Source organism: Gossypium hirsutum, chromosome A09, assembly GCF_007990345.1.
Source record: "Gossypium hirsutum isolate 1008001.06 chromosome A09, Gossypium_hirsutum_v2.1, whole genome shotgun sequence".
Classification (NCBI taxonomy): Eukaryota; Viridiplantae; Streptophyta; class Magnoliopsida; order Malvales; family Malvaceae; genus Gossypium; species Gossypium hirsutum.
This window is the reverse complement of record NC_053432.1, coordinates 30412839-30440649: the sequence shown is the minus strand read 5'-3', so window position 1 is coordinate 30440649 and position 27811 is coordinate 30412839. Positions and strand designations below refer to the sequence as shown.

Here is a 27811-nt window from a genome sequence, read left to right as displayed (position 1 = left end):
TGATCTTTCCATATGGGGCATCATCATAGATGGTCCATCCATACCTCAAAAACAAGAATGAGAGATTTTTGTTCCAAAGAGCAAGAAAGAATGGAACGAGAAATATAGGAGAAGCATACAACTCAACGCTAAGGCCACACACACTTTTTTTTATACATCTGGTTCAGAAGAGTATAGTAGGGTATCTTCATGTGCCAATGCCAAGGAAATTTGGGACACATTGGAGGTTACTCGTAAGGGTATCGATCAAGTCAAAAAATCAAAAGTAGGGATTCTCACCCTCAATTATGAGACATTCTTGATGAAGCTTGGACAACAAAGCTATGTCTGATAGATTCACTATCATCATCAATGAGCTTAATTCTTATGGGAAGACCTATCCCAATGAAGAAGTAGAGCGAAAAATGCTTAGAAGTGCCTATGTAATGAGATGCCAAAGTTATAACCATAGAGGAAGCAAAAAAATTAGAGACTCTTTCATTAGATGAGCTAATTGGTTCTTTGCTCACTCATGAAATAAGGCTTAAAGGATTGAAAAAAGGAGAAGAAAAAGTTAAAAAGAACAAGGTTGGTATTACCCTTAAGTCCACAATAGAATAAGGTAATATAAGTGATGATGTGGATGAGGATCAAGATATATCCATGTTTTTAAGAAGATTCAAGAGGTTCATGAGGCCTAATAAAGGAAGAAAATTCCAAAAGAAGGAAGGAGTCAAGATTGAATCTACCAAGGAGATGGACCCCATCATATGCTATAAACGAAAGAAGTTGGGACACACCAAGTTTGATTGTCCTCAATGGAAGAAAAGAGGGTCAAGAAAATAAAAGCTTAAAGCTCATGTTGCTACTTAGAGTGATGAGGATTTATCCAAAAAGAAGATCAAGAAGTAGCCAATCTCTTCCTTATGGCCATCGATGACTCTAAGGTAAATTCTAACTCATCCGATTCAACTTCTTATTCTTTTGATGAGTTACAAGATGCCTATGATGAGTTGGGTTTGGATTTTCAATTATGGTTTCAAAATGTAGAGAAACTATTTCAAAACTAAAAAAGTGAAAAAATTCACTCTCCAAAGTCAAGCATGAACTTGAAAGTAAAATAAATGATATGCAAGCTAGTGTAAATGAATTTAAGAAAAAGAATTTTGACTTGCATAATTTTCTTTATAAAGCTCATGATGATTATCAAAAGCAACTCGAGTTGCTTAAGAGTGAAAAATCTCACTCTAACAAAGTTTTACCAAAAAGATTTTTTAGAGGAGAAAACTCAAAACAAAACTTTGTCAAAACTTGCTTTGATTTCTATAAACATAGAGGTACCCAAAATTTTTACAAAGGAAGACTTATTAAAAGTATATGGGTAAAGACTTATAAGTTCTCAAGATAAAGACATCCTTTCAAACTGGATATCGAGAGGGACTAAAATTATAGGAACTAATGGTTATGGACCCAAAATAATTTGGGTACCAAAAATCAAAGCTTAATTCTATGTCAGTTGGAAAAGGAGCATTGCTTCAAGGTGGAGGATTCATTTGAAAACTCATGGTACCTTGATAGTGGATGCTCAAAGCACGTGATTGGCGAAAAGAGCCACTTTATCTCAATTTGAAGTAAAAAAAAATGGAGGAGTAGTTACATTTGGTGAAACTCTAAAGGATAAGTAGAAGGAATCAGCTCTATTGGTACAAGCTCTTCAATTCTTATTGAAAATGTTCTATATATCAATGGTCTTAAGCATAATCTACTTAGTATTAGCCAACTGTGGTCTAAATGTTATTTTTGAGTCTAATGGATGTAAAATAGTTGACATTGTGTCTAATAAGATTATGCTTGTAGGATATAGGATAAGAAATATATATATGGCACACTTAGATGATTTGCGTGATTCACTCATGTACCTTGTTGCTAAAAATGAAAATAATTCTTTCTTATAGCATAGAAAACTAGGACATGCTAGCATGAGCATGGGTAAGTCTGGTCCAATGCGTGCCAAAGAAAAGAGGTATTATAGTCATTGAGAATGAGAATAATGGGTTAATATCGACTAGAACAGTTACGGGATGGAGAATTTACATAGATTACCAAAAGTTGAACAAGGCGACTAGGAAAGATAATTTTCCTTTTTCGTTCTTAGGCCACATTCTAGATAGACTCACGGGGTGAAACTATTACTATTTTATTGATGGATACTCAAGATACAATCAGATCACAATAGCACCAGAGGATCAACACAAAACAACATTTACATGCCCGGTATAGTACATTTGCATTTAGACACATGCCATTTGGTTTATGTAATGCACCTGCTACATTTCAAAGATATATGATGTCTATTTTACTAACATGGTTGAGAAGTATTTAGAAGTTTTTATGGATGATTTTTCAGTGTTTGGAGACACTTATGATGATTTCTTAGCGAATCTAGCCAAGGTACTAAGGCGGTGCGAAGAAACAAACCTCGTACTCTACTTGGAAAAATGTTATTTACAGTATGAGAAGGTATTGCTTTGGGGCACTAAATAACAAGACATGAAATCAAGGTAGATAAAATAAAGGTAGATGTTATCGAGAAACTCCCACCTCCAATATATGTAAAGGGTGTTAGGTGCTTTTTAGGACATGCTAGATTCTATCGAAGATTTATCAGGACTTCTCCAAAATCGCTAAACCCTTATGCAAACTTTTGGAGAAGAGCATGATATTCAACTTTGATGAAGAATGTTTAAAAGTGTTTAATGATATGAACAATTGCTTAGTTTTGGCCCCTATTATCGTCACACCGGATTGGGATTTTCCTTTTGAGTTGATGTGTGACGCAAGTGACTTCACGATAGGAGCTGTGATGGGCCAGTAAAGGAACAAAGTTTTTCATCCCCTTTACTATGCAATTCAGAATCTGACGAGAGCTTAATTGAATTATACAGTAACTGAGAATGAGTTACTTACTATTGTATTTTCTTTTGACAAGTTTCAATCTTATCTTGTAGGTACCAAAGTGACGGTCTATATGGATCGTTTGCAATTAAGTATTTACTTGCCAAGAAAGATGTCAAGTCGTGATTGATCCGATGAGTAATTTTACTCCAAGAGTTCGATCTAGAAATTCAAGATTGAAAAGGGGTAGAAAATCAAGTAGTATATCAATTCTCCAGATAGGAGTCATAAGTAGAAAATTCTCCACTTATACCCATTCAAGAGACATTTCCAGACGAGCACATACTTAAGGTAAATCATGTCTATATCACCCCTTGGTTTGTAGATTTTGTCAACTATTTAGCTTGTGGTTTGATGTCGATTGCTAAGACATGTCAACAAAAGAAAAAGTTTCTTCACGATGTGTAATACCCTAAATTAGGGCCTAATCGGAACAGTGGTTTTGAGACCACAAATCTAACATAAAAATAATTAATTTATGACTATTATGAGGTCTGTGATGTCAATACATGCTTGTGTGAAAATTCCATAAATTTCTATGTGTAAGGTGCCTAGTTGTAAATTAGGGACCAAATTGAATAAATTGAAAAACTTTGGTTCTAGAAGCTTTTAACATGGAATTTGCTTGGGATTATAAGTTAAGAGGTCTTAAATAGAAATTTTCCCAATTTCTATAATTTTTGACAAAAATGGGCTTTGATGGACAAAAAAATAAAGGTTAGTAAAGAGGGGCATTTTGGTTATTAGCTAATAAAAGAATTAAAAAGGGCAAAATAAGCCAAAAATCATGCTCATCTTCCTCCTTGGCTGCCAAATTTTGGGGAGAACCATAGCTAGGGTTTTCAAAGTTTTCAAGCTTGGAAGTAAGTGTTCCCTAGCCCCATTTTTAATGTTCTTTACATTTTTAAAATCCTCGTAACATGATATACCCGTTCCTAGCCATATTTTAAGCTAGGGTTGACCTATTCATGAGATGTGTGTATTTTGATGTTTAATGGAAGAATATGATAGCTTGACGTGTGTTTAACAACTTTTACTAAGTGATTTTGCATGAAAACACTTAAAAAGGACTAAATTGAAAAAGGTATAAATCAAGTGATAAAAATATATTTTTGATGAGTAATGTGGGTTACTATGAGTACAAGAAATATTCGAGTAGGCTTGGGTAGTAAAGAACATGAGTACATTTCAATATACGAGCCTAGGGACTAAATTGTAATTTTGTGAAAGTTTAGGGTAAAAACTATAATTTTTCCAATATGTGATTTATGGACTGACTTGATCAATGTGATAATTAAATAAGTGAACTTTGCTATTATAGATCAAGAAAAATGGAGTCCAGACTTAAACTGATGGAAAAACAAGGTTTAGGACTAAAACGTAAAGTTAGCAACATTTTGGAGCCGAGGTAAGTTTATGTCTAAGTAATTCAACAATTTCATTATCATGTATCTAATACTTGATTTTTTAAGGAATGTATATGTATGTCTTTATTGAACATGACTTTTGATGATATGATGACAAATAGAGGATAGCTTTGTATCTCAGAAATCCTGAGTGACCTTGATGAATACTTAGGATTAGGATACCATGACACCATGGTTAATGAGATCCCGTGTAAAACCATGTCCAGGACATGGCATCGATATCGAAATGGGATACCGTATAATGCCATATCAGGGATATGGCTTCAACATCGTTAAGTGATTTCGTATAAGACCATGTCTGGGACATGGCATCGATATGAGGTTCCGCATAAGACCATGTCTGGGACATGGCATAGGCATTAATATGAGACCTCGTATAACACCATATCTGGGATATGGCATCAATGTGTGGTCCCATGTAGGACCATGTTCGGGACATGGCTTTGGCACCCTATTTGGTGTACGATGATCCCGAACATCCTTCAGTATTCCAAGTGGTTCAACGGGCCATTCACGGTTAAGGCTAAGAAGTTGAGTGATATGAGTAAGATAGGTGTGGTACAGGTTTGTATGTAAATCTCATGAGTATTGAACTTAGTTCATGATGAAAATTTGTCCTGAGTAAGGAAGAGTAAGATAAGTTATGAAGTTCAATGACACTTATTGTCAATCCTCACTAAGTTCATCATGTGTAAATTGATAATTGGTAGCATGTTTGATACATGAAATTTTCATGATCTATATTGTTTATTATTTACATACAGCTTACTAAGCTTTATGCTTACCCCATTCTTTTCCTTTTCTTTTAGCATCACCAAGTTAGCTCGGGGATCGTGGACATCAGAGCTCGAGTCACACTATCAACAAATCTTTTGGGGTATATTGGTTTAATACATTTAAGTATGGCATGTATAGGGGAATTAGTATTTTTTATACGTGTCATGTTGGTTACTCAAAAGTGATGGCTCATGTTAGTATTTTATTTAATTTTGTTTTTGGCCATGAGATATGGCTCATATTGACTATTGGGTTGTAACCCTAAATATTATTGCATGCACGAAATATGCTACTGTTCTTGAGATGTGTGTTGAGTTGGTAGTTGATAATGGATGGATTATGTCAATTTATATGGTTATGGCATGATTTAAGGTAAAGAAATAAATTGAATGAATTTAACAAGTCATGGAGTCCTAATTATATGTACTTCGACATGTATTTGCCATGCATGATTTAAAGCTAAGGAGGTCTAAGTAACCCATTTTTTCTATGATGATCATTATTAATCTATATATAAGTGTGCATGTGTTAATAAGGGTGATAAAAGGGCTTGAGAATTAGCCTCAAAATTTTCCACACGGACATGTGTCTAGGCCGTGTGTGACACACTGTCTGCCCCTATGGGCGTGTGATCCGACCGTGTGTCCCCTGCGCCCTAGTTTTACAAGTCAGCATGCATGGTAGTAAACATACAGGTAGAGACATGGCCGTGTGTCTTAACTGTGTGGAAGACACGGCCTCCGAACATGGGTGTCTGCCCAGGCCGTGTGACGTCTGCACTTTTAATGCGAAAATTAAATTTGCTAGACAGCCTAGCACACGGGCGTGTAACTCGACAATGTGATCTTTAATTGATGATGATGTCATAAACAGAGAGTTACACGGCCTAGAGACACAGGCATGTGACCCTGTTTTATGAAAAATCTTCCAAGTTTTTTTAAAGTTCTCGGTTTAGTCCCGAACCACCCTCGATGTATGTTTGGGCTTTGTAGGCCCGCAATAGGGATGATATGCATTTGTAAGTGCAGTTTCATACTCAAAGAAATTTTATGGCTTGATTTTATGTGTATGTTTACATTTAAGTCCGGTAATGCCTTGTATCCTGTCCCGGTGCCAGACACGGGTAAGAGGTGTTACATTTAATGGTATCAGAGCTACAATTTAGTCGATTCTAGGACTACATAGCAAGTGTCAGAGTGCAAATATACATTCCATGCATATATTATGATAGTATGACAACTCCTGACAATTTAAATCGTGTTTTATATAGTAAATGGATCCCGAACGAGCAGTTGTTGACGATGTAGAGAGTAACGCGCCAGCTCCCACTCAAGAGGCAGCGCCTTTCAACAGTAGACCCAAGACTATTGGTCTAGGAGGAGAGGCTGGAGAAGCCTTCCTAAAGATGATGAATGACTGGTACACTGATTTTGTTCAGAAAAACCCCAGGTGTTCAACCTCCCCCACCCCCACTTATTCCTCAGCCCATCCCTGTAGCTCTCCAAGTTGTTGAGATGGTGAGAAGGGAAAGACCTCTTGTGACAGCCCAAAATTGACCCTAGTCGGGAAGTGGTTTCGGGACCGCAAAACCGAGTCACCAAAATGTTTGAATGTGATATTTATTGTCTAGAATATGTAATTATGAATGTGTGAAAATTTCAAGCTTCGAATTAGTTGATTGCATGTGAATTTAGTCAATAGGACTTATGTGAGAAAATTTTAAAATGTGATAGGTCAATGCGTAAGGACCTATTAGTGCATGTGGAAAAAGGGGGGACTTGCATGTCAAATTCCCCCCTATTAGTAGTGGCCGGCCATGACAAGCATGGTAGACCAAGTGTGATGGGCAAGACATGTCATAGACATGTCTTGTTGGTGCATCATGGGTGGAAAAAAATAAAATAATGAGCATGGAAATTAAATAATGAAAGGGAATATGATGAAAACAAAAAAAGTGTGTGGTTGTTTCTCCCCTCCCCCATTTTGCCGAAATTAGAAAGAAAAACAAAGAAAAAAAAGTGCTCATCCTTTGGTTCATCCTTGGCCAAAAGTTTTAAGGAGGAAGGAAGAAGAAAGGTTGAAGAGGTTCGGCCATGCATGTAGCTAGGCTAAGGTATGTTTGATGATGTTCCATGAGATGCATGCATGTTTTAGTTGTTAGCTTGAGTCTACCTAGCCCATGGTCTAAATCTTGCTATGTGATGGAAATGACACTCGGCCATGGATGCATCATTCTTGGTTGATGTTTGATGTTGTGGTGATGAGGCATGAAGATGAGTTAAGATTCGGCTTAGGTGGATTTTGTGTTAATGCCATTGCATGCTAAATATGAAGCTTGTTAATGATGCATGTGATGGTGGATTGATGATTCTTGACTCTCCTTTTTAGCATTTTTGAGTGAGCACATATGTGCATTGGTTGCTAGATGGGGAAGAATCGGCTAGCAAGTTGTGTGCTAAGGGCGAATATAACTTTTGTATGTTAATGAGCAATGCATGTGTTAAATTGATGGAAAGGGAGAGGATGCTTTACTAGTGTATATATGTGCGTATTAGCCAAGTTTTGAACTTGAAACAAAAGGGTGTTTAGTCAATACAAGTGACCATACTTGTAGGATGTATTAAGTGTTGAAATCGGCCCCAAAATGGACATGCATATTCGGCCAAGGGGAAAAATTAGCTAAAATGTTGAGTTTGATTCATGATTCCGTACATATGTGACTTTAATGTCTAATGTATAAATATGGGCTAAGTGCCTTGTGTTCTTCTTTTCGATGCTCAAATGATTAAATCAATTTATTTGTTTAATTAAGCTCAAGAGCAAAGGGGAAATAAATCCGATAAAGGGAAGGAAAAAGTGGTCGAATAGCTATCGGAATCGTTCGACAACACCCGAGGTAAGTTCTTGAGTAAGAGAGCTTAAATTAAGATTTGATTAGATCATGTTTTAAGCAAATCAAAATCATGCTCTTTGTGTGTGGCTATTGAGCCGAAATCACAAGAATGATAAGTGTCTTGTGTTTGAGTTTTGCTAACGAAAATGAAACACGAATGTGCTATGATTTATTGTTAAATGTGCATGGTTATTTGAATGATGTCCGGGCTAAGTCCCGAAGGCTTTGTGCTAAGTGACAATATCCGGACTAAGATCTGAAGGCATTTGTGCGAGATACTAATTCCGGGCTAAGCCCGAAGGCATTTGTGCGAGATACTAATTCCGGGCTAAGCCCGAAGGCATTTGTGCGAGTTACTAAATCCGGGTTAAGTCCCGAAGGCATTTGTGCGAGTTACTATAACCGGGCTATGTCCCGAAGGCATTTGAACGAGGAGCTATATCCGGTTAAATTCCGAAGGTACGTGATTTGGGAATGAATGATCTTGCTGTAAAAATTCCAGCTAATACTCTAGAAACATCCCAACATTGAGGTATGTTTCCTATGTGCTTGAATTTAGTTGAGCCCTTACAAATAAGTATTCGCTCAGTTGATAAACGAGCTACCGGCCTTTGGCTAAGTTGATCTTTTGTGTATGTACATAAGGGTTGGAAATGTGAAGCAAGTATGATATCGAAAATTTGTGCATATGAAATTATCCGTTTAGCTATATGAATGCTATACTTTGTTGTGCTGGAATTCCTTGCTCAAAACTTACTAAGCATAAATTGCTTACTCCATTTCATTGCTCCACTGTTTTATAGATTTGGTTCTCCAGCTATCGGACTCGGGATCTTGAGGTCAAAGTCGCCCACACTATCAAAGCCCCCTTTTGGTACAATTTTGGTTGAACTTCGAAATGGCATGTATAGGACTACCCGTTTGTTGTGGGTTGTGGACCCTTTGGACTTGTAAAATTTTGGATAGCCATGCGAAAATGGCTTATATGCGTTTGAGTATAATGTTATAATCATTTGGTGTGGATGTGCTTGACAAGGATTGGCCATGGGAATGGTTAATCACTTTCATAAATTGTGCTATTTATGCAAAAAGGGCTAGTTGAATCATGGAAACCATGAAATAGGTAAAGTCTACCTTAAAGGCAGATGCTGACAGCAGCAGTGATGTAGATTTGGAAAATCACTAAAAATAGTAGGAATGGAATTAAATAGTGAATAAATTATGTAAACAAACCTTGAATAATCTACTTTCATAGGAAAGTAACGAAACAATCATACGGACAGTATGTTAAGAGATATTCAGGTTCTCGTGAGACAGGTCCAGAACGGTTTCTGGATTTCCTGTTCCGACTTTGGAAATTCATTACAAATTAACCAGAGATAATTAGGAGTCATACCATATATGTATAGATTCCTCTCTGAGTCTAGTTTCTATGGAAATAAACGGCATCAGTATTGAAGCTCTGTGCAGGGAGATATCCAGGTCGTAATGCGCAAAGGTCAGTGTAGTCGATCCCTGTAACATGGGAGACTTTGACTAATAAACTGTACTAATTGGCCCGACCAAAAATTCTAGAAAAAATATGTAGATGGGCATATGAGTCTAGTTTCAGGGAAAAATCACGAAACTGATTTTTGAGTTGTGAAACTCAAGATATGATTTTTTAAAGCGACTTGTACGCAGATTGGCAGTGTTTGGGAAATATTTTTTATAAGGGGTTTAAAGTCTGTTAACACCTCGTGTTCTACTCCGGTGTCGGTCTCGGGTTTGGGGTGTTACATTTGATTGGTATCAGAGCTACGGTTTAGTCGATTCTAGGACTACCATAATGCGTTGGGTCTAGCTATACATGCCATTTTATGTGATTACTTGATAGTGTGGTGATTTCTGACAATTGTAAATGTGTTTATTTATAGTAATGGATCCCGATCCCGACCGAGAGGTAGCTGATGATCTTGAGAGTGTAGCGCCTGCTCCCGCACAAGGGACAGCGCCGGCAGACTCTCAACCTAATGCTAGTAACCCGAATGAGGAAGCTAGACAAGCTTTCTATAGCGTGATGAATGATTGGTTCAACCAATACATTCGAACTAATACGGCTGTTCCACAACCTCCCTTCCCGACTAATACAACCCCCGCACCTACAACACCTCCGGTAACTGACCAAATAAGGTCAAATAAGCCCCCAGTTGACAGAATCCGAAAACATGGGGCTACTGAATTTAAAGCTACGGATAGCGACGATGCCGAGCAAGCTGAATTTTGGTTGGACAACACTATCCGGGTACTCGATGAGCTATCTTGTACACCCGATGAATGCCTAAAGTGTACTATCTCCTTGCTACGTGATTGTGCCTCTTATTGGTGGAGTACTCTGACTTCTGTTGTGCCCCGAGAGCAAGTAAGTTGGGAGTTTTTCCAAACTGAGTTTCGGAAAAAGTATATCAGTCAGAGATTTGTTGATAAAAAACGGAAGGAATTTCTTGAGCTTAAGCAAGGTTCCATGTCGGTTACTGATTACGAGCGAAAATTTGTTAGACTTAGCAAATACGCTCGGGAATGTGTTTCGTCTGAGGCTATTATGTGTAAATGCTTCGAGGATGGGCTGAATGAAGATATAAAAATGTTCGTTGGCGTTCTTGAAATACGAGAGTTCGTAGTACTTGTCGAGCGAGCTTGTAAAGCCGAAGAGCTTAGAAAAGAAAAACAAAAAGTTGATGAGGGAACTGGAGAGTTTCGTAAAAGATCCTCGGAAAAGTCTCTTCAACAGGCATCGAAGAAATTTCGAGATGATGCGGGCCAGTTTAGAGGCACTTCGGGCCTTTTTAGACGAGATCGTGATCGACCCCCTGTGGGTACACGAGGCATTTCGGTCGCCAGTGTTGGGAATGAACGTCGAGACAGAACGAAATGTCTATATTGCGATAAATGGCATTCGGGGAGTTGTAGATTCCCTGACCGCTCCTGTTACAAGTGCGGATCAGTTGACCACTTCATTAAAGATTGCCCGAGGTTGTTTGAACAGAATGAAAATCAGAGTGGGAAACCGGGTGCTACCACTGCTCGAGGTAGACCATCTGAAAATACGGGCAATGCTAGTGGTGGTCAGAGAGGATCTAGAGATGCTACGACTAGATCCGAGGCTCGTGCGCCTGCTAGAGCTTATGCTATACGTGCCCGCGAGGATGCTTCTTCGCTTGATGTTATTACCGGTACTTTTACTCTCTTTGATACTAATGTAATTGCTTTGATTGACCCCGGTTCTACTCATTCTTACATATGTGAAACCTTAGCATCCAGTAAGACTTTACCTATTGAGTCTACTGAGTTCGTAATTCGGGTGTCAAATCCCTTGGGTCGTTACGTGCTTGTCGACAAAGTGTGTAAGAAATGTCCCCTAGAAATTCGTGGTTCTTGTTTTTCGGCGGACTTGATGCTTTTGCCGTTTGATGAATTTGATGTTATTCTTGGTTTGGATTGGTTGACCGCGCAAGATGCGGTTGTGAATTGCAAAAGCAAGACTATTGATTTGAGGTGCGCAAATAACGAAGTAATCCGAGTTGAGTCTACAGACTTGGAGGGGATGCCAGCTGTAATATCAGCAATGTTGGCCAAGAAATATGTAAGAAAAAGGGTGCGAAGCATACCTTGCGTATGTACTGGATGACAAAGAATTAGACAAGAAACCCGAATCTGTGCCGGTGGTTTGTGAATACCCGGATGTTTTTCCTGAAGGATTACTGGGTTTACCACCTGTTCGGGAGGTAGAGTTTGGTATTGAGCTTGTACCTGGGACTACGCCAATTTCGATAGCTCCGTATCGTATGGCACCAACCGAGTTAAAAGAGTTGAAAGCTCAGTTGCAAGAATTGACGGATAGAGGTTTTGCTCGACCAAGTTTCTCACCTTGGGGTGCACCAGTATTGTTCGTGAAAAAGAAGGACGGAACCATGAGGTTGTGCATTGACTATCATCAACTGAATAAAGTGACGATAAAGAACAAATATCCGTTACCGCGTATCAATGATTTGTTCGACCAACTGAAGGGAGCCTCAATGTTCTCAAAAATAGATTTGAGATCGGGCTATTATCAGTTGCAAATTCGAGATTCGGACATACCCAAAACTGCCTTCAGAATGATATATGGTCACTACGAATTCTTAGTGATGCCGTTTGGGCTCACTAATGCCCTTGCGGTATTTATGGATTTGATGAATTGGGTCTTCAGACCATATTCGGATCGGTTCGTAGTTATGTTCATTGATGACATCTTGGTCTATTCAAGAGATGAGACTGAACATGCTGAGCACCTGAGACTGGTGTTGCAAATTTTTCGGGATAAGCAGTTATATGCTAAGTTCAGTAAGTGTGAGTTCTGGTTAAGAGAGGTTAGCTTATTGGGTCATGTGGTATCCGCATCGGGTATTCAAGTTGACCCGAGCAAAATTTCAGCCATACTTAATTGGAAGCCTCCAAGAAATATTACTGAGGTTCGGAGCTTTTTGGGGCTCGCCGGTTATTACCGATGATTTGTCAAAGGTTTCTCGATGATAGCCACACCAATGACGAAGCTACTTCAAAAGGATGTTAAGTTCGAATGGACGGAGAAATGTCAGAAAAGTTTTGATCAACTTAAAACTTATTTGACTGAAGCTCCAATTTTAGTGCAACCCGAATCAGGCAAAGAGTTTGTCATTTATAGTGACGCATCCCTACTTGGGTTGGGTTGCGTATTGATGCAAGAAGGTCGAGTGGTGGCCTATGCGTCGAGACAATTAAAAGCCAAACCATTATTGATTCATCAAATTCGTGAAGCCCAGAAAGTTGATGATGAATTGGTTGCAAAACGGGCTGAGTGTGCTTCGAACAAGGAATCGGAGTTTCAAATTGATGATGATGATTGTTTGAGGTTCAGAAGTCGTTTGTGTGTTCCAAGGCATTCGGAACTCATTTCGATGATTCTGAACGAAGCCCATTGTAGCCGAATGTCAATTCACCCGGGGAGTACGAAAATGTACAACGATTTGAAATGTTGGTTTTGGTGGCATGGTATGAAACGAGACATCTCCGACTTTGTTTCGAGATGTTTAATATGTCAACAAGTGAAAGCGGAATATCAAGTGCCTTCAGGATTACTTCAGCCGATCATGATACCCGAGTGGAAATGGGATCGAGTCACATTGGACTTTGTGTCCGGACTGCCATTGTCAACAAGTAAGAAGGATGCGATTTGGGTTGTTGTTGATAGACTGACTAAGTCGGCTCACTCTATCCCCGTGCGTACGGATTTTTCATTGGATAAACTAGCCGAATTGTATGTTTCTCAGATTGTGAGCTTACATGAGGTACCTATTTCTATCGTGTCGGATAGAGATCCGAGATTCACCTCGCGATTTTGGAGGGAATTGCAAGAAGCTTTGGGTACCAAGCTGCATTTTAGCACTGCTTTTCACCCCCAAACCGATGGTCAATCCGAGCGGATAATTCAGATACTTGAGGATATGTTGAGATGTTGCATCCTCGAGTTCAGTGGTTCATGAGAACGGTATTTACCTTTGATTGAATTCGCTTTTAAGATGGCACCTTACGAGGCTTTGTACGGTTGTAAATGCCATACACCATTGTTTTGGACCGAGCTGGGTGAAAGTAAAATTTTTGGAGTTGATTTGATTAAGGATGCCGAATAGAAAGTAAAGGTAATCCGTGAAAGTCTGAAAGCAGCCACAGATCGTCAAAAATCGTATGCGGATTTGAAACGAAGGGACATTGAATATCAGGTGGGAGATAAAGTGTTCCTTAAAGTTTCGCCTTGGAAAAAGGTACTCAGGTTTGGCCGTAAGGGCAAGTTGAGCCCGAGATTCATTGGGCCGTACGAAATCTCTGAACGAGTTGGTCCGGTTGCGTATAGATTGATTTTGCCCCTGAGCTAGAAAAGATTCACGACGTCTTTCATGTTTCGATGCTTCGACGCTATCGATCTGATCCATCGCACATAATTAGCCCATCAGAGGTTGAAATTCAAGCCGATATGAGTTATGAAGAAGAACCGATGCGTATCCTAGCTCGTGAAGTGAAGGAGTTGCGAAACAAAAGGGTTCCGTCAGTGAAGGTGTTATGGCTCAAACACGGGATCGAGGAAGCTACTTGGGAAACTGAGAGCTCGATGAAAGAACGATACCCAAACCTATTTACCGGTAAGATTTTCGGGGACGAAAATTTCTTAAGTGGGGGAGAGTTGTGACAGCCCAAAATTGACCCTAGTCGGGAAGTGGTTTCAGGACCGCTAAACCGAGTCACCGAAATGTTTGAATGTGATATTTATTGTCTAGAATATGTAATTATGAATGTGTGAAAATTTCAAGCTTCGAATTAGTCGATTGCATGTGAATTTAGTCAATAGGACTTATGTGAGAAATTTTAAAATGTGATAGGTCAATGCGTAAGGACCTATTAGTGCATGTGGAAAAAGGGGGACTTGCATGTCAAATTCCCCCTATTAGTAGTGGCCGGCCATGACAAGCATGGTAGACCAAGTGTGATGGGCAAGACATGTCATAGACATGTCTTGTTGGTGCATCATGGGTGGAAAAAAATAAAATAATGAGCATGGAAATTAAATAATGAAAGGGAATATGATGAAAACAAAAAAAGTGTGTGGTTGTTTCTCCCCTCCCCCATTTTGCCGAAATTAGAACGAAAAACAAAGAAAAAAAAGTGCTCATCCTTTGGTTCATCCTTGGCCAAAAGTTTTAAGGAGGAAGGAAGAAGAAAGGTTGAAGAGGTTCGGCCATGCATGTAGCTAGGCTAAGGTATGTTTGATGATGTTCCATGAGATGCATGCATGTTTTAGTTGTTAGCTTAAGTCTACCTAGCCCATGGTCTAAATCTTGCTATGTGATGGAAATGACACTCGGCCATGGATGCATCATTCTTGGTTGATGTTTGATGTTGTGGTGATGAGGCATGAAGATGAGTTAAGATTCGGCCTAGGTGGATTTTGTGTTAATGCCATTGCATGCTAAATATGAAGCTTGTCAATGATGCATGTGATGGTGGATTGATGATTCTTGACTCTCCCTTTTAGCATTTTTGAGTGAGCACATATGTGCATTGGTTGCTAGATGGGGAAGAATCGGCTAGCAAGTTGTGTGCTAAGGGCGAATATAACTTTTGTATGTTAATGAGCAATGCATGTATTAAATTGATGGAAAGGGAGAGGATGCTTTACTAGTGTATATATGTGCGTATTAGCCAAGTTTTGAACTTGAAACAAAAGGGTGTTTAGTCAATACAAGTGACCATACTTGTAGGATGTATTAAGTGTTGAAATCGGCCCCAAAATGGACATGCATATTCGGCCAAGGGGAAAAATTAGCTAAAATGTTTAGTTTGATTCATGATTCCGTACATATGTGACTTTAATGTCTAATGTATAAATATGGGCTAAGTGCCTTGTGTTCCTCTTTTCGATGCTCAAATGATTAAATCAATTTATTTGTTTAATTAAGCTCAAGAGCAAAGGGGAAATAAATCCGATAAAGGGAAGGAAAAAGTGGTCGAATAGTTATCGGAATCGTTCGACAACACCCGAGGTAAGTTCTTGAGTAAGAGAGCTTAAATTAAGATTTGATTAGATCATGTTTTAAGCAAATCAAAATCATGCTCTTTGTGTGTGGCTATTGAGCCGAAATCACAAGAATGATAAGTGTCTTGTGTTTGAGTTTTGCTAACGAAAATGAAACACGAATGTGCTATGATTTATTGTTAAATGTGCATGGTTATTTGAATGATGTCCGGGCTAAGTCCCGAAGGCTTTGTGCTAAGTGACAATATCCGGACTAAGATCCGAAGGCATTTGTGCGAGATACTAATTCCGGGCTAAGCCCGAAGGCATTTGTGCGAGTTACTAAATCCGGGTTAAGTCCCGAAGGCATTTGTGCGAGTTACTATAACCGAGCTATGTCCCGAAGGCATTTGAACGAGGAGCTATATCCAGTTAAATTCCGAAGGTACGTGATTTGGGAATGAATGATCTTGCTGTAAAAATTCCAGCTAATACTCTAGAAACATCCCAACATTGAGGTATGTTTCCTATGTGCTTGAATTTAGTTGAGCCCTTACAAATAAGTATTCGCTCAGTTGATAAACGAGCTACCGGCCTTTGGCTAAGTTGATCTTTTGTGTATGTACATAAGGGTTGGAAATGTGAAGCAAGTATGATATCGAAAATTTGTGCATATGAAATTATCCGTTTAGCTATATGAATGCTATACTTTGTTGTGCTGGAATTCCTTGCTCAAAACTTACTAAGCATAAATTGCTTACTCCGTTTCATTGCTCCTCTGTTTTATAGATTTGGTTCTCCAGCTATCGGACTCAGGATCTTGAGGTCAAAGTCGCCCACACTATCAAAGCCCCCTTTTGGTACAATTTTGGTTGAACTTCGAAATGGCATGTATAGGACTACCCGTTTGTTGTGGGTTGTGGACCCTTTGGACTTGTAAAATTTTGGATAGCCATGCGAAAATGGCTTATATGCGTTTGAGTATAATGTTATAATCATTTGGTGTGGATGTGCTTGACAAGGATTGGCCATGGGAATGGTTAATCACTTTCATAAATTGTGCTATTTATGCAAAAAGGGCTAGTTGAATCATGGAAACCATGAAATAGGTAAAGTCTACCTTAAAGGCAGATGCTGACAGCAGCAGTGATGTAGATTTGGAAAATCACTAAAAATAGTAGGAATGGAATTAAATAGTGAATAAATTATGTAAACAAACCTTGAAGAATCTACTTTCATAGGAAAGTAACGAAACAATCATACGGACAGTATGTTAAGAGATATTCAGGTTCTCGTGAGACAGGTCCAGAACGGTTTCTGGATTTCCTGTTCCGGCTTTGGAAATTCATTACAAATTAACCAGAGATAATTAGGAGTCATACCATATATGTATAGATTCCTCTCTGAGTCTAGTTTCTATGGAAACAAGCGGCATCAGTATTGAAGCTCTGTGCAGGGAGATATCCAGGTCGTAATGCACAAAGGTCAGTGTAGTCGATCCCTGTAACATGGGAGACTTTGACTAATAAACTGTACTAATTGGCCCGACCAAAAATTCTAGAAAAAATATGTAGATGGGCATATGAGTCTAGTTTCAGGGAAAAATCACGAAACTGATTTTCGAGTTGTGAAACTCAAGATATGATTTTTTAAAGCGACTAGTACGTAGATTGGCAGTGTCTGGGAAATATTTTTTATAAGGGGTTTAAAGTCTGTTAACACCTCGTGTTCGACTCCGGTGTCGGTCTCGGGTTCGGGGTGTTACATTTGATTGGTATCAGAGCTACGGTTTAGTCGATTCTAGGACTACCGTAATGCGTTGGGTCTAGCTATACATGCCATTTTATGTGATTACTTGATAGTGTGGTGATTTCTGACAATTGTAAATGTGTTTATTTATAGTAATGGATCCCGATCCCGACCGAGAGGTAGCTGATGATCTTAAGAGTGTAGCGCCTGCTCCCGAACAAGGGACAGCGCCGGCGGACTCTCAACCTAATGCTAGTAACCCGAATGAGGAAGCTAGACAAGCTTTCTATAGCGTGATGAATGATTGGTTCAACCAATACATTCGAACTAATACGGCTGTTCCACAACCTCCCTTCCCGACTAATACAACCCCCGCACCTACAATACCTCCGGTAACTGACCAAATAAGGTTAAATAAGCCCCCAGTTGACAGAATCCGAAAACATGGGGCTACTGAATTTAAAGCTACGGATAGCGACAATGCCGAGCAAGCTGAATTTTGGTTGGACAACACTATCCGGGTACTCGATGAGCTATCTTGTACACCCGATGAATGCCTAAAGTGTACTATCTCCTTGCTACGTGATTCTGCCTATTATTGGTGGAGTACTCTGACTTCTGTTGTGCCCCGAGAGCAAGTAACTTGGGAGTTTTTCCAAACTGAGTTTCGGAAAAAGTATATCAGTCAGAGATTTGTTGATCAAAAACAGAAGGAATTTCTTGAGCTTAAGCAAGGTTCCATGTCGGTTACTGATTACGAGCGAAAATTTGTTAGACTTAGCAAATACGCTCGGGAATGTGTTTCGTCTGAGGCTATTATGTGTAAACGCTTCAAGGATGGGCTGAATGAAGATATAAAAATGTTCGTTGGCGTTCTTGAAATACGAGAGTTCGTAGTACTTGTCGAGCGAGCTTGTAAAGCCGAAGAGCTTAGAAAAGAAAAACAAAAAGTTGATGAGGGAACTGGAGAGTTTCGTAAAAGATCCTCGGGAAAGTCTCTTCAACAGGCATCGAAGAAATTTCGAGATGATGCGGGCCAGTTTAGAGGCACTTCGGGCCTTTTTAGACGAGATCGTGATCGACCCCCTGTGGGTACACGAGGCATTTCGGTCGCCAGTGTTGGGAATGAACGTCGAGACAGAACGAAATGTCTATATTACGGTAAATGGCATTCGGGGAGTTGTAGATTCCCTGACCGCTCCTGTTACAAGTGCGGATCAGTTGACCACTTCATTAAAGATTGTCCGAGGTTGTTTGAACAGAATGAAAATCAGAGTGGGAAACCGGGTGCTACCACTGCTCGAGGTAGACCATCTGGAAATACGGGCAATGCTAGTGGTGGTCAGAGAGGATCTAGAGATGCTACGACCAGATCCGAGGCTCGTGCGCCTGCTAGAGCTTATGCTATACGTGCCCGCAAGGATGCTTCTTCGCCTGATGTTATTACCGGTACTTTTACTCTCTTTGATACTAATGTAATTGCTTTGATTGACCCCGGTTCTACTCATTCTTACATATGTGAAACCTTAGCATCCAGTAAGACTTTACCTATTGAGTCTACTGAGTTCGTAATTCGGGTGTCAAATCCCTTGGGTCGTTACGTGCTTGTCGACAAAGTGTGTAAGAAATGTCCCCTAGAAATTCGTGGTTCTTGTTTTTCGGCGGACTTGATGCTTTTGCCGTTTGATGAATTTGATGTTATTCTTGGTTTGGATTGGTTGACCGCGCAAGATGCGGTTGTGAATTGCAAAAGCAAGACTATTGATTTGAGGTGCGCAAATAACGAAGTAATCCGAGTTGAGTCTACGGACTTGGAGGGGATGCCAGCTGTAATATCAGCAATGTTGGCCCAGAAATATGTAAGAAAAGGGTGCGAAGCATACCTTGCGTATGTACTGGATGACAAAGAATTAGACAAGAAACCCGAATCTGTGCCGGTGGTTTGTGAATACCCAGATGTTTTTCCTGAAGGATTACCGGGTTTACCACCTGTTCGGGAGGTAGAGTTTGGTATTGAGCTTGTACCTGGGACTACGCCAATTTCGATAGCTCCGTATCGTATGGCACCAACCGAGTTAAAAGAGTTGAAAGCTCAGTTGCAAGAATTGACGGATAGAGGTTTTGCTCGACCAAGTTTCTCACCTTGGGGTGCACCAGTATTGTTCGTGAAAAAGAAGGACGGAACCATGAGGTTGTGCATTGACTATCGTCAACTGAATAAAGTGACGATAAAGAACAAATATCCGTTACCGCGTATCGGTGATTTGTTCGACCAACTGAAGGGAGCCTCAATGTTCTCAAAAATAGATTTGAGATCGGGCTATTATCAGTTGCAAATTCGAGATTTGGACATACCCAAAACTGCCTTCAGAATGAGATATGGTCACTACGAATTCTTAGTGATGCCGTTTGGGCTCACTAATGCCCCTGCGGTATTTATGGATTTGATGAATTGGGTCTTCAGACCATATTCGGATCGGTTCGTAGTTGTGTTTATTGATGACATCTTGGTCTATTCAAGAGATGAGACCGAACATGCTGAGCACCTGAGACTGGTGTTGCAAATTTTGCAGGATAAGCAGTTATATGCTAAGTTCAGTAAGTGTGAGTTCTGGTTAAGAGAGGTTAGCTTCTTGGGTCATGTGGTATCCACATCGGGTATTCAAGTTGACCTGAGCAAAATTTCAGCCATACTTAATTGGAAGCCTCCAAGAAATATTACTGAGGTTCGGAGCTTTTTGGGGCTCGCCGGTTATTACCGACGATTTGTCAAAGGTTTCTCGATGATAGCCACACCAATGACGAAGCTACTTCAAAAGGATGTTAAGTTCGAATGGACGGAGAAATGTCAGAAAAGTTTTGATCAACTAAAAACTTATTTGACTGAAGCTCCAATTTTAGTGCAACCCGAATCAGGCAAAGAGTTTGTCATTTATAGTGACGCATCCCTACTTGGGTTGGGTTGCGTATTGATGCAAGAAGGTCGAGTGGTGGCCTATGCGTCGAGACAATTAAAAGCCAAACCATTATTGATTCATCAAATTCGTGAAGCCCAGAAAGTTGATGATGAATTGGTTGCAAAACGGGCTGAGTGTGCTCCGAACAAGGAATCGGAGTTTCAAATTGATGATGATGATTGTTTGAGGTTCAGAAGTCGTTTGTGTGTTCCAAGGAATTCGGAACTCATTTCGATGATTCTGAACGAAGCCCATTGTAGCCGAATGTCAATTCACCTGGGGAGTACGAAAATGTACAACGATTTGAAATGTTGGTTTTGGTGGCATGGTATGAAACGAGACATCTCCGACTTTGTTTCGAGATGTTTAATATGTCAACAAGTGAAAGCGGAACATCAAGTGCCTTCAGGATTACTTCAGCCGATCATGATACCCGAGTGGAAATGGGATCGAGTCACAATGGACTTTGTGTCCGGACTGCCATTGTCAACAAGTAAGAAGGATGCGATTTGGGTTGTTGTTGATAGACTGACTAAGTCAGCTCACTTTATCCCCGTGCGTACGGATTTTTCATTGGATAAACTAGCCGAATTGCATGTTTCTCAGATTGTGAGATTACACGAGGTACCTATTTCTATCGTGTCGGATAGAGATCCGAGATTCACCTCGCGATTTTGGAGGGAATTGCAAGAAGCTTTGGGTACCAAGCTGCATTTTAGCACTGCTTTTCACCCCCAAACCGATGGTCAATCCGAGCGGATAATTCAGATACTTGAGGATATGTTGAGATGTTGCATCCTCGAGTTCAGTGGTTCATGAGAACAATATTTACCTTTGATTGAATTCGCTTACAATAATAGTTTTCAATCAAGTATTAAGATGGCACCTTACGAGGCTTTGTACGGTTGTAAATGCCGTACACCATTGTTTTGGACCGAGCTCGGTGAAAGTAAAATTTTTGGAGTTGATTTGATTAAGGATGCCGAACAGAAAGTAAAGGTAATCCGTGAAAGTCTGAAAGCAGCCACAGATCGTCAAAAATCATATGCGGATTTGAAACGAAGGGACATTGAATATCAGGTGGGAGATAAAGTGTTCCTTAAAGTTTCACCTTGGAAAAAGGTACTCAGGTTTGGCCGTAAGGGCAAGTTGAGCCCGAGATTCATTGGGCCGTACGAAATTTCTGAACGAGTTGGTCCGGTTGCGTATAGATTGATTTTGCCCCTGAGCTTGAAAAGATTCACGACGTCTTTCATGTTTCGATGCTTCGACGCTATCGATCTGATCCATCGCACATAATTAGCCCATCAGAGGTTGAAATTCAAGCCGATATGAGTTATGAAGAAGAACCGATGCGTATCCTAGCTCGTGAAGTGAAGGAGTTGCGAAACAAAAGGGTTCCGTTAGTGAAGGTGTTATGGCTCAAACACGGGATCGAGGAAGCTACTTGGGAAACCGAGAGCTCGATGAAAGAACGATACCCAAACCTATTTACCGGTAAGATTTTCGGGGACGAAAATTTCTTAAGTGGGGGAGAGTTATGACAGCCCAAAATTGACCCTAGTCGGGAAGTGGTTTCGGGACCGCTAAACCGAGTCACCGAAATGTTTGAATGTGATATTTATTGTCTAGAATATGTAATTATGAATGTGTGAAAATTTCAAGCTTCGAATTAGTCGATTGCATGTGAATTTAGTCAATAGGACTTATGTGAGAAAATTTTAAAATGTGATAGGTCAATGCGTAAGGACCTATTAGTGCATGTGGAAAAAGGGGGGACTTGCATGTCAAATTCCCCCCTATTAGTAGTGGTCGGCCATGACAAGCATGGTAGACCAAGTGTGATGGGCAAGACATGTCATAGACATGTCTTGTTGGTGCATCATGGGTGGAAAAAAATAAAATAATGAGCATGGAAATTAAATAATGAAAGGGAATATGATGAAAACAAAAAAAGTGTGTGGTTGTTTCTCCCCTCCCCCATTTTGCCGAAATTAGAAAGAAAAACAAAGAAAAAAAAGTGCTCATCCTTTGGTTCATCCTTGGCCAAAAGTTTTAAGGAGGAAGGAAGAAGAAAGGTTGAAGAGGTTCGGCCATGCATGTAGCTAGGCTAAGGTATGTTTGATGATGTTCCATGAGATGCATGCATGTTTTAGTTGTTAGCTTGAGTCTACCTAGCCCATGGTCTAAATCTTGCTATGTGATGGAAATGACACTCGGCCATGGATGCATCATTCTTGGTTGATGTTTGATGTTGTGGTGATGAGGCATGAAGATGAGTTAAGATTCGGCCTAGGTGGATTTTGTGTTAATGCCATTGCATGCTAAATATGAAGCTTGTTAATGATGCATGTGATGGTGGATTGATGATTCTTGACTCTCCTTTTTAGCATTTTTGAGTGAGCACATATGTGCATTGGTTGCTAGATGGGGAAGAATCGGCTAGCAAGTTGTGTGCTAAGGGCGAATATAACTTTTGTATGTTAATGAGCAATGCATGTGTTAAATTGATGGAAAGGGAGAGGATGCTTTACTAGTGTATATATGTGCGTATTAGCCAAGTTTTGAACTTGAAACAAAAGGGTGTTTAGTCAATACAAGTGACCATACTTGTAGGATGTATTAAGTGTTGAAATCGGCCCCAAAATGGACATGCATATTCGGCCAAGGGGAAAAATTAGCTAAAATGTTGAGTTTGATTCATGATTCCGTACATATGTGACTTTAATGTCTAATGTATAAATATGGGCTAAGTGCCTTGTGTTCCTCTTTTCGATGCTCAAATGATTAAATCAATTTATTTGTTTAATTAAGCTCAAGAGCAAAGGGGAAATAAATCCGATAAAGGGAAGGAAAAAGTGGTCGAATAGCTATTGGAATCGTTCGACAACACCCGAGGTAAGTTCTTGAGTAAGAGAGCTTAAATTAAGATTTGATTAGATCATGTTTTAAGCAAATCAAAATCATGCTCTTTGTGTGTGGCTATTGAGCCGAAATCACAAGAATGATAAGTGTCTTGTGTTTGAGTTTTGCTAACGAAAATGAAACACGAATGTGCTATGATTTATTGTTAAATGTGCATGGTTATTTGAATGATGTCCGGGCTAAGTCCCGAAGGCTTTGTGCTAAGTGACAATATCCGGACTAAGATCCGAAGGCATTTGTGTGAGATACTAATTCCAGGCTAAGCCTGAAGGCATTTGTGCAAGATACTAATTACGGGCTAAGCCCGAAGGCATTTGTGCGAGTTACTAAATCTGGGTTAAGTCCCGAAGGCATTTGTGCGAGTTACTATAACCGGGCTATGTCCCGAAGGCATTTGAACGAGGAGCTATATCCGGTTAAATTCCGAAGGTACGTGATTTGGGAATGAATGATCTTGCTGTAAAAATTTCAGCTAATACTCTAGAAACATCCCAACATTGAGGTATGTTTCCTATGTGCTTGAATTTAGTTGAGCCCTTACAAATAAGTATTCGCTCAGTTGATAAACGAGCTACCGGCCTTTGGCTAAGTTGATCTTTTGTGTATGTACATAAGGGTTGGAAATGTGAAGCAAGTATGATATCGAAAATTTGTGCATATGAAATTATCCGTTTAGCTATATGAATGCTATACTTTGTTGTGCTGGAATTCCTTGCTCAAAACTTACTAAGCATAAATTGCTTACTCCGTTTCATTGCTCCTCTGTTTTATAGATTTGGTTCTCCAGCTATCGGACTCGGGATCTTGAGGTCAAAGTCGCCCACACTATCAAAGCCCCCTTTTGGTACAATTTTGGTTGAACTTCGAAATGGCATGTATAGGACTACCCGTTTGTTGTGGGTCGTGGACCCTTTGGACTTGTAAAATTTTGGATAGCCATGCGAAAATGGCTTATATGCGTTTGAGTATAATGTTATAATCATTTGGTGTGGATGTGCTTGACAAGGATTGGCCATGGGAATGGTTAATCACTTTCATAAATTGTGCTATTCATGCAAAAAGGGCTAGTTGAATCATGGAAACCATGAAATAGGTAAAGTCTACCTTAAAGGCAGATGCTGACAGCAGCAGTGATGTAGATTTGGAAAATCACTAAAAATAGTAGGAATGGAATTAAATAGTGAATAAATTATGCAAACAAACCTTGAAGAATCTACTTTCATAGGAAAGTAACGAAACAATCATACGGACAGTATGTTAAGAGATATTCAGGTTCTCGTGAGAAAGGTCTAGAACGGTTTCTGGATTTCCTGTTCCGACTTTGGAAATTCATTAGAAATTAACCAGAGATAATTAGGAGTCATACCATATATGTATAGATTCCTCTCTGAGTCTAGTTTCTACAGAAACAAACGACATCAGTATTGAAGCTCTGTGCAGGGAGATATCCAGGTCGTAATGCGCAAAGGTCAGTGTAGTCGATCCCTGTAACATGGGAGACTTTGACTAATAAACTGTACTAATTGGCCTAACCAAAAATTCTAGAAAAAAATATGTAGATGGGCATATGAGTCTAGTTTCAGGGAAAAATCACGAAACTGATTTTCGAGTTGTGAAACTCAAGATATGATTTTTTAAAGCGACTAGTACGCAGATTGGCAGTGTCTGGGAAATATTTTTTATAAGGGGTTTAAAGTCTGTTAACACCTCGTGTTCGACTCCAGTGTCGGTCTCGGGTTTGGGGTGTTACACCTCTGGTTGATCGAATTAGAAAGCAAGGAGCTGAAGAGTTCCGAGATAACATAGACGATGATCTGAAAAGAGCAGAGTTTTGGCTCGAGAACACCATTCGGGTCTTTGATGAGTTGTCATGCACACCGGAAGAGTGCAAGAAGTACGTTGTATCGCCTTTAAGAGATTCAGCCTACCAGTACTGGAACACTCTTGTGTCAGTTGTACCGAGAGGGAAAGTGACTTGGGAGTGTTTCCAAGAGGAATTTCACAAGAAGTACATCAGTCAAAGGTTCATGGACCAAAAAAGGAAAGAGTTTCTCGAGTTGAAACAGGGTAAAATGACAGTTACCGAATATGAGTGTGAGTTTGTGAGGCTTAGCAAATACGCTCGGGAATGTGTATCTACTGAAGCCATCACGTGTAAAAGATTTGTAGACGGGTTGAACGAAGACATCCGATTGTTGGTTGGTTTCTTTGAGTTGAAAGAGTTTGTTGTGTTGGTCGGCAGAGCATGCAAGACTGAAGAATTGGCTAAAGAAAAGTGGAAAGATTATTTGGAGTCCCGAGACTCGAGGAAGAGACAACTGAGCAAATCCTTTCAATCTTCATCTAAAAAGTCAAGAGAGTTCACTACTCGATCTAATGTTTCTGCTGGGTATTCAAGCAAGAATAGGGGAAAATAATACACGATTTCGAAAGCTCAGACTGCTTCAATTGCTAGCGTTAGGAATGCTTGGCCCAATAGACCAGAATGTTCCCAATGCTAGAGATGTCACCCCGGTGAGTGCCGAGGGGGTGATAGAATCTGTTTTAAGTGCAGTTGTCCAGACCATTTTGTTAGAGATTGCCCCGAGAGGATAGAAAGAGGAAACTTTCAAGGAGCAAGGGCAGATAGCACTGCTAGTAAGGGGAGACCTTAGAGGAATCCATGTAGTGGGAACAGTAGTAAGGGTGCACCTAGGGAGTCTACAGTAAGACCCAAGGGCAGGGCACCTGTGAGGACCTACGCCATTCGCGCGCACGCAGAGGCCTCGTCCCCTGAGGTAATATCAGGTACATTTTCTATCTATGATCTACTGTTGTCGCTTTGATTGATCTGAGGTCTACCCATTCGTATGTTTGCATCAAAATTGGTGTCTGATATGGACTTGTTTGTTGAATCTACTGAATTTGTGATAAAAGTGTCAAACCCGTTAGGCAAGTATGTGTTAGTTGATAAAGTGTGTAAGAATTGACCTTTGATGATTAGGGGTCATTGTTTTCCGGCTAATCTCATGCTATTACCGTTTAATGAATTTGATATAATTCTTGGTATGGATTGGTTGACTGCTCATGATGTGATAGTGAATTGTGGAAGAAAATTCATTGAACTGAAATGTGAGAATGGTCTTCGGGTTGAACCAGATTTATGAAATAGCATGCCTGCAGTGATTTCTTCCATGTCTGCTCGAAAATGTATAAGAAAGGGGTATGAAACTTACCTTGCCTTTGTATTGAACACTAAAGTGTCTGAGTTAAAGATTGAGACGGTACCAATAGTATGCTAGTATCTGGATGTATTCCCAGAAGAATTGCCTAGATTACCTCCTATTCGGGAAGTAGAGTTTGGCATTGATTTGATTCCCGACACTGCACCTATTTCGATTGCTCCATATAGAATGGCCCCAATGGAATTAAAAGTGTTGAAAGTTCAGTTACAGGAGTTGACCGACAAGGGTTTTGCGAGCTTCTCACCTTGAGGTGCTCTCGTATTATTTGTGAAAAAGAAGGATGGTTCGATGAGGCTGTGCATAAATTATCGAAAACTCAACAAGGTGACAATAAAGAACAAGTATCCTTTACCAAGGATTGATGATCTATTTGATCAATTGAAGGGAGCCACGGTATTTTCAAAGATAGACCTAAGGTCCGGTTACTATCGGTTGCGGGTTAAAGAGTCAGATGTGCCTAAGACTACCGTCAGAAGAAGGTATGGCCACTACGAATTTCTTGTTATGTCATTTGGGTTAACAGATGCTCCTGTCGTGTTTATGGATTTAATGAACCAAATACTTTGGCCATATTTGGACAAGTTTGTTGTGGTGTTCATCGATGATATTTTGATTTATTCAAGAGATGAGGCAAAGCATGCCGAGCACTTGGGAACTGTTTTGCAGACTTTAAGGGACAATCAGTTGTATGCCAAGTTCAGTAAAAGTGAATTTTAGCTTCGTGAAGTTGGATTTTTAGGACACATTGTTTTGGGAGACGGTATTAGAGTTGACCCGAGTAAGATTTCAGCCATTATTGATTGGAAACCGCTGAGGAACGTGACGGAGGTCGGAAGCTTTTTAGGTTTGGCCAATTATTACAGACGGTTTGTTAAAAGGTTTTCCATGATTTCCAACCCAATGACGAGATTATTAGAAAAGGATGTTAAGTTCTACTGGATAGAAAAGTGCCAACAGAGTTTTGAGAAACTGAAAGCGTTGTTAACTGAGACTCTAGTGTTAGTTCAACCCGAGTCGGGAAAGGAGCTTGTGATTTTTAGCTATGCATCCTTGAATGGATCTGGGTGTGTGCTTATGCAAGAAGGCAAAGTGATAGCCTATGCATCTAGACAACTAAAACCGCATGAGAAAAATTACTTGACGGATGACTTGGAACAACACTATTGTGTTTGCATTAAAGATTTGGAGACACCATTTGTATGGTGAGACATGCTAAATATTCACCGATCACAAAAGTTTGAAACACCTGATGACTCTAAAGGACTTAAATCTAAGGCAACGGAGATGGTTAGAATTGATAAAAGATTATGAGTTAGTAATCGACTACCATCCGGGAAAGGCAAATGTGGTCGCTGATGCCC

The 27811-nt window shown here is 39.9% G+C and overlaps 1 protein-coding gene across 1 annotated transcript; it reads left to right on the top strand.

Annotated features, from left to right (window-relative positions):
- The first annotated feature begins 6411 nt into the window (after positions 1–6411).
- LOC121205987 (uncharacterized) lies at positions 6412–25643 on the top strand. Its single transcript, XM_041076139.1, has 2 exons — positions 6412–6587; positions 24998–25643. Exons 1-2 carry the CDS (start codon positions 6412–6414, stop codon positions 25641–25643), a joined length of 822 nt encoding a protein of 273 aa, XP_040932073.1.
- The last annotated feature ends 2168 nt before the right edge of the window (positions 25644–27811 follow it).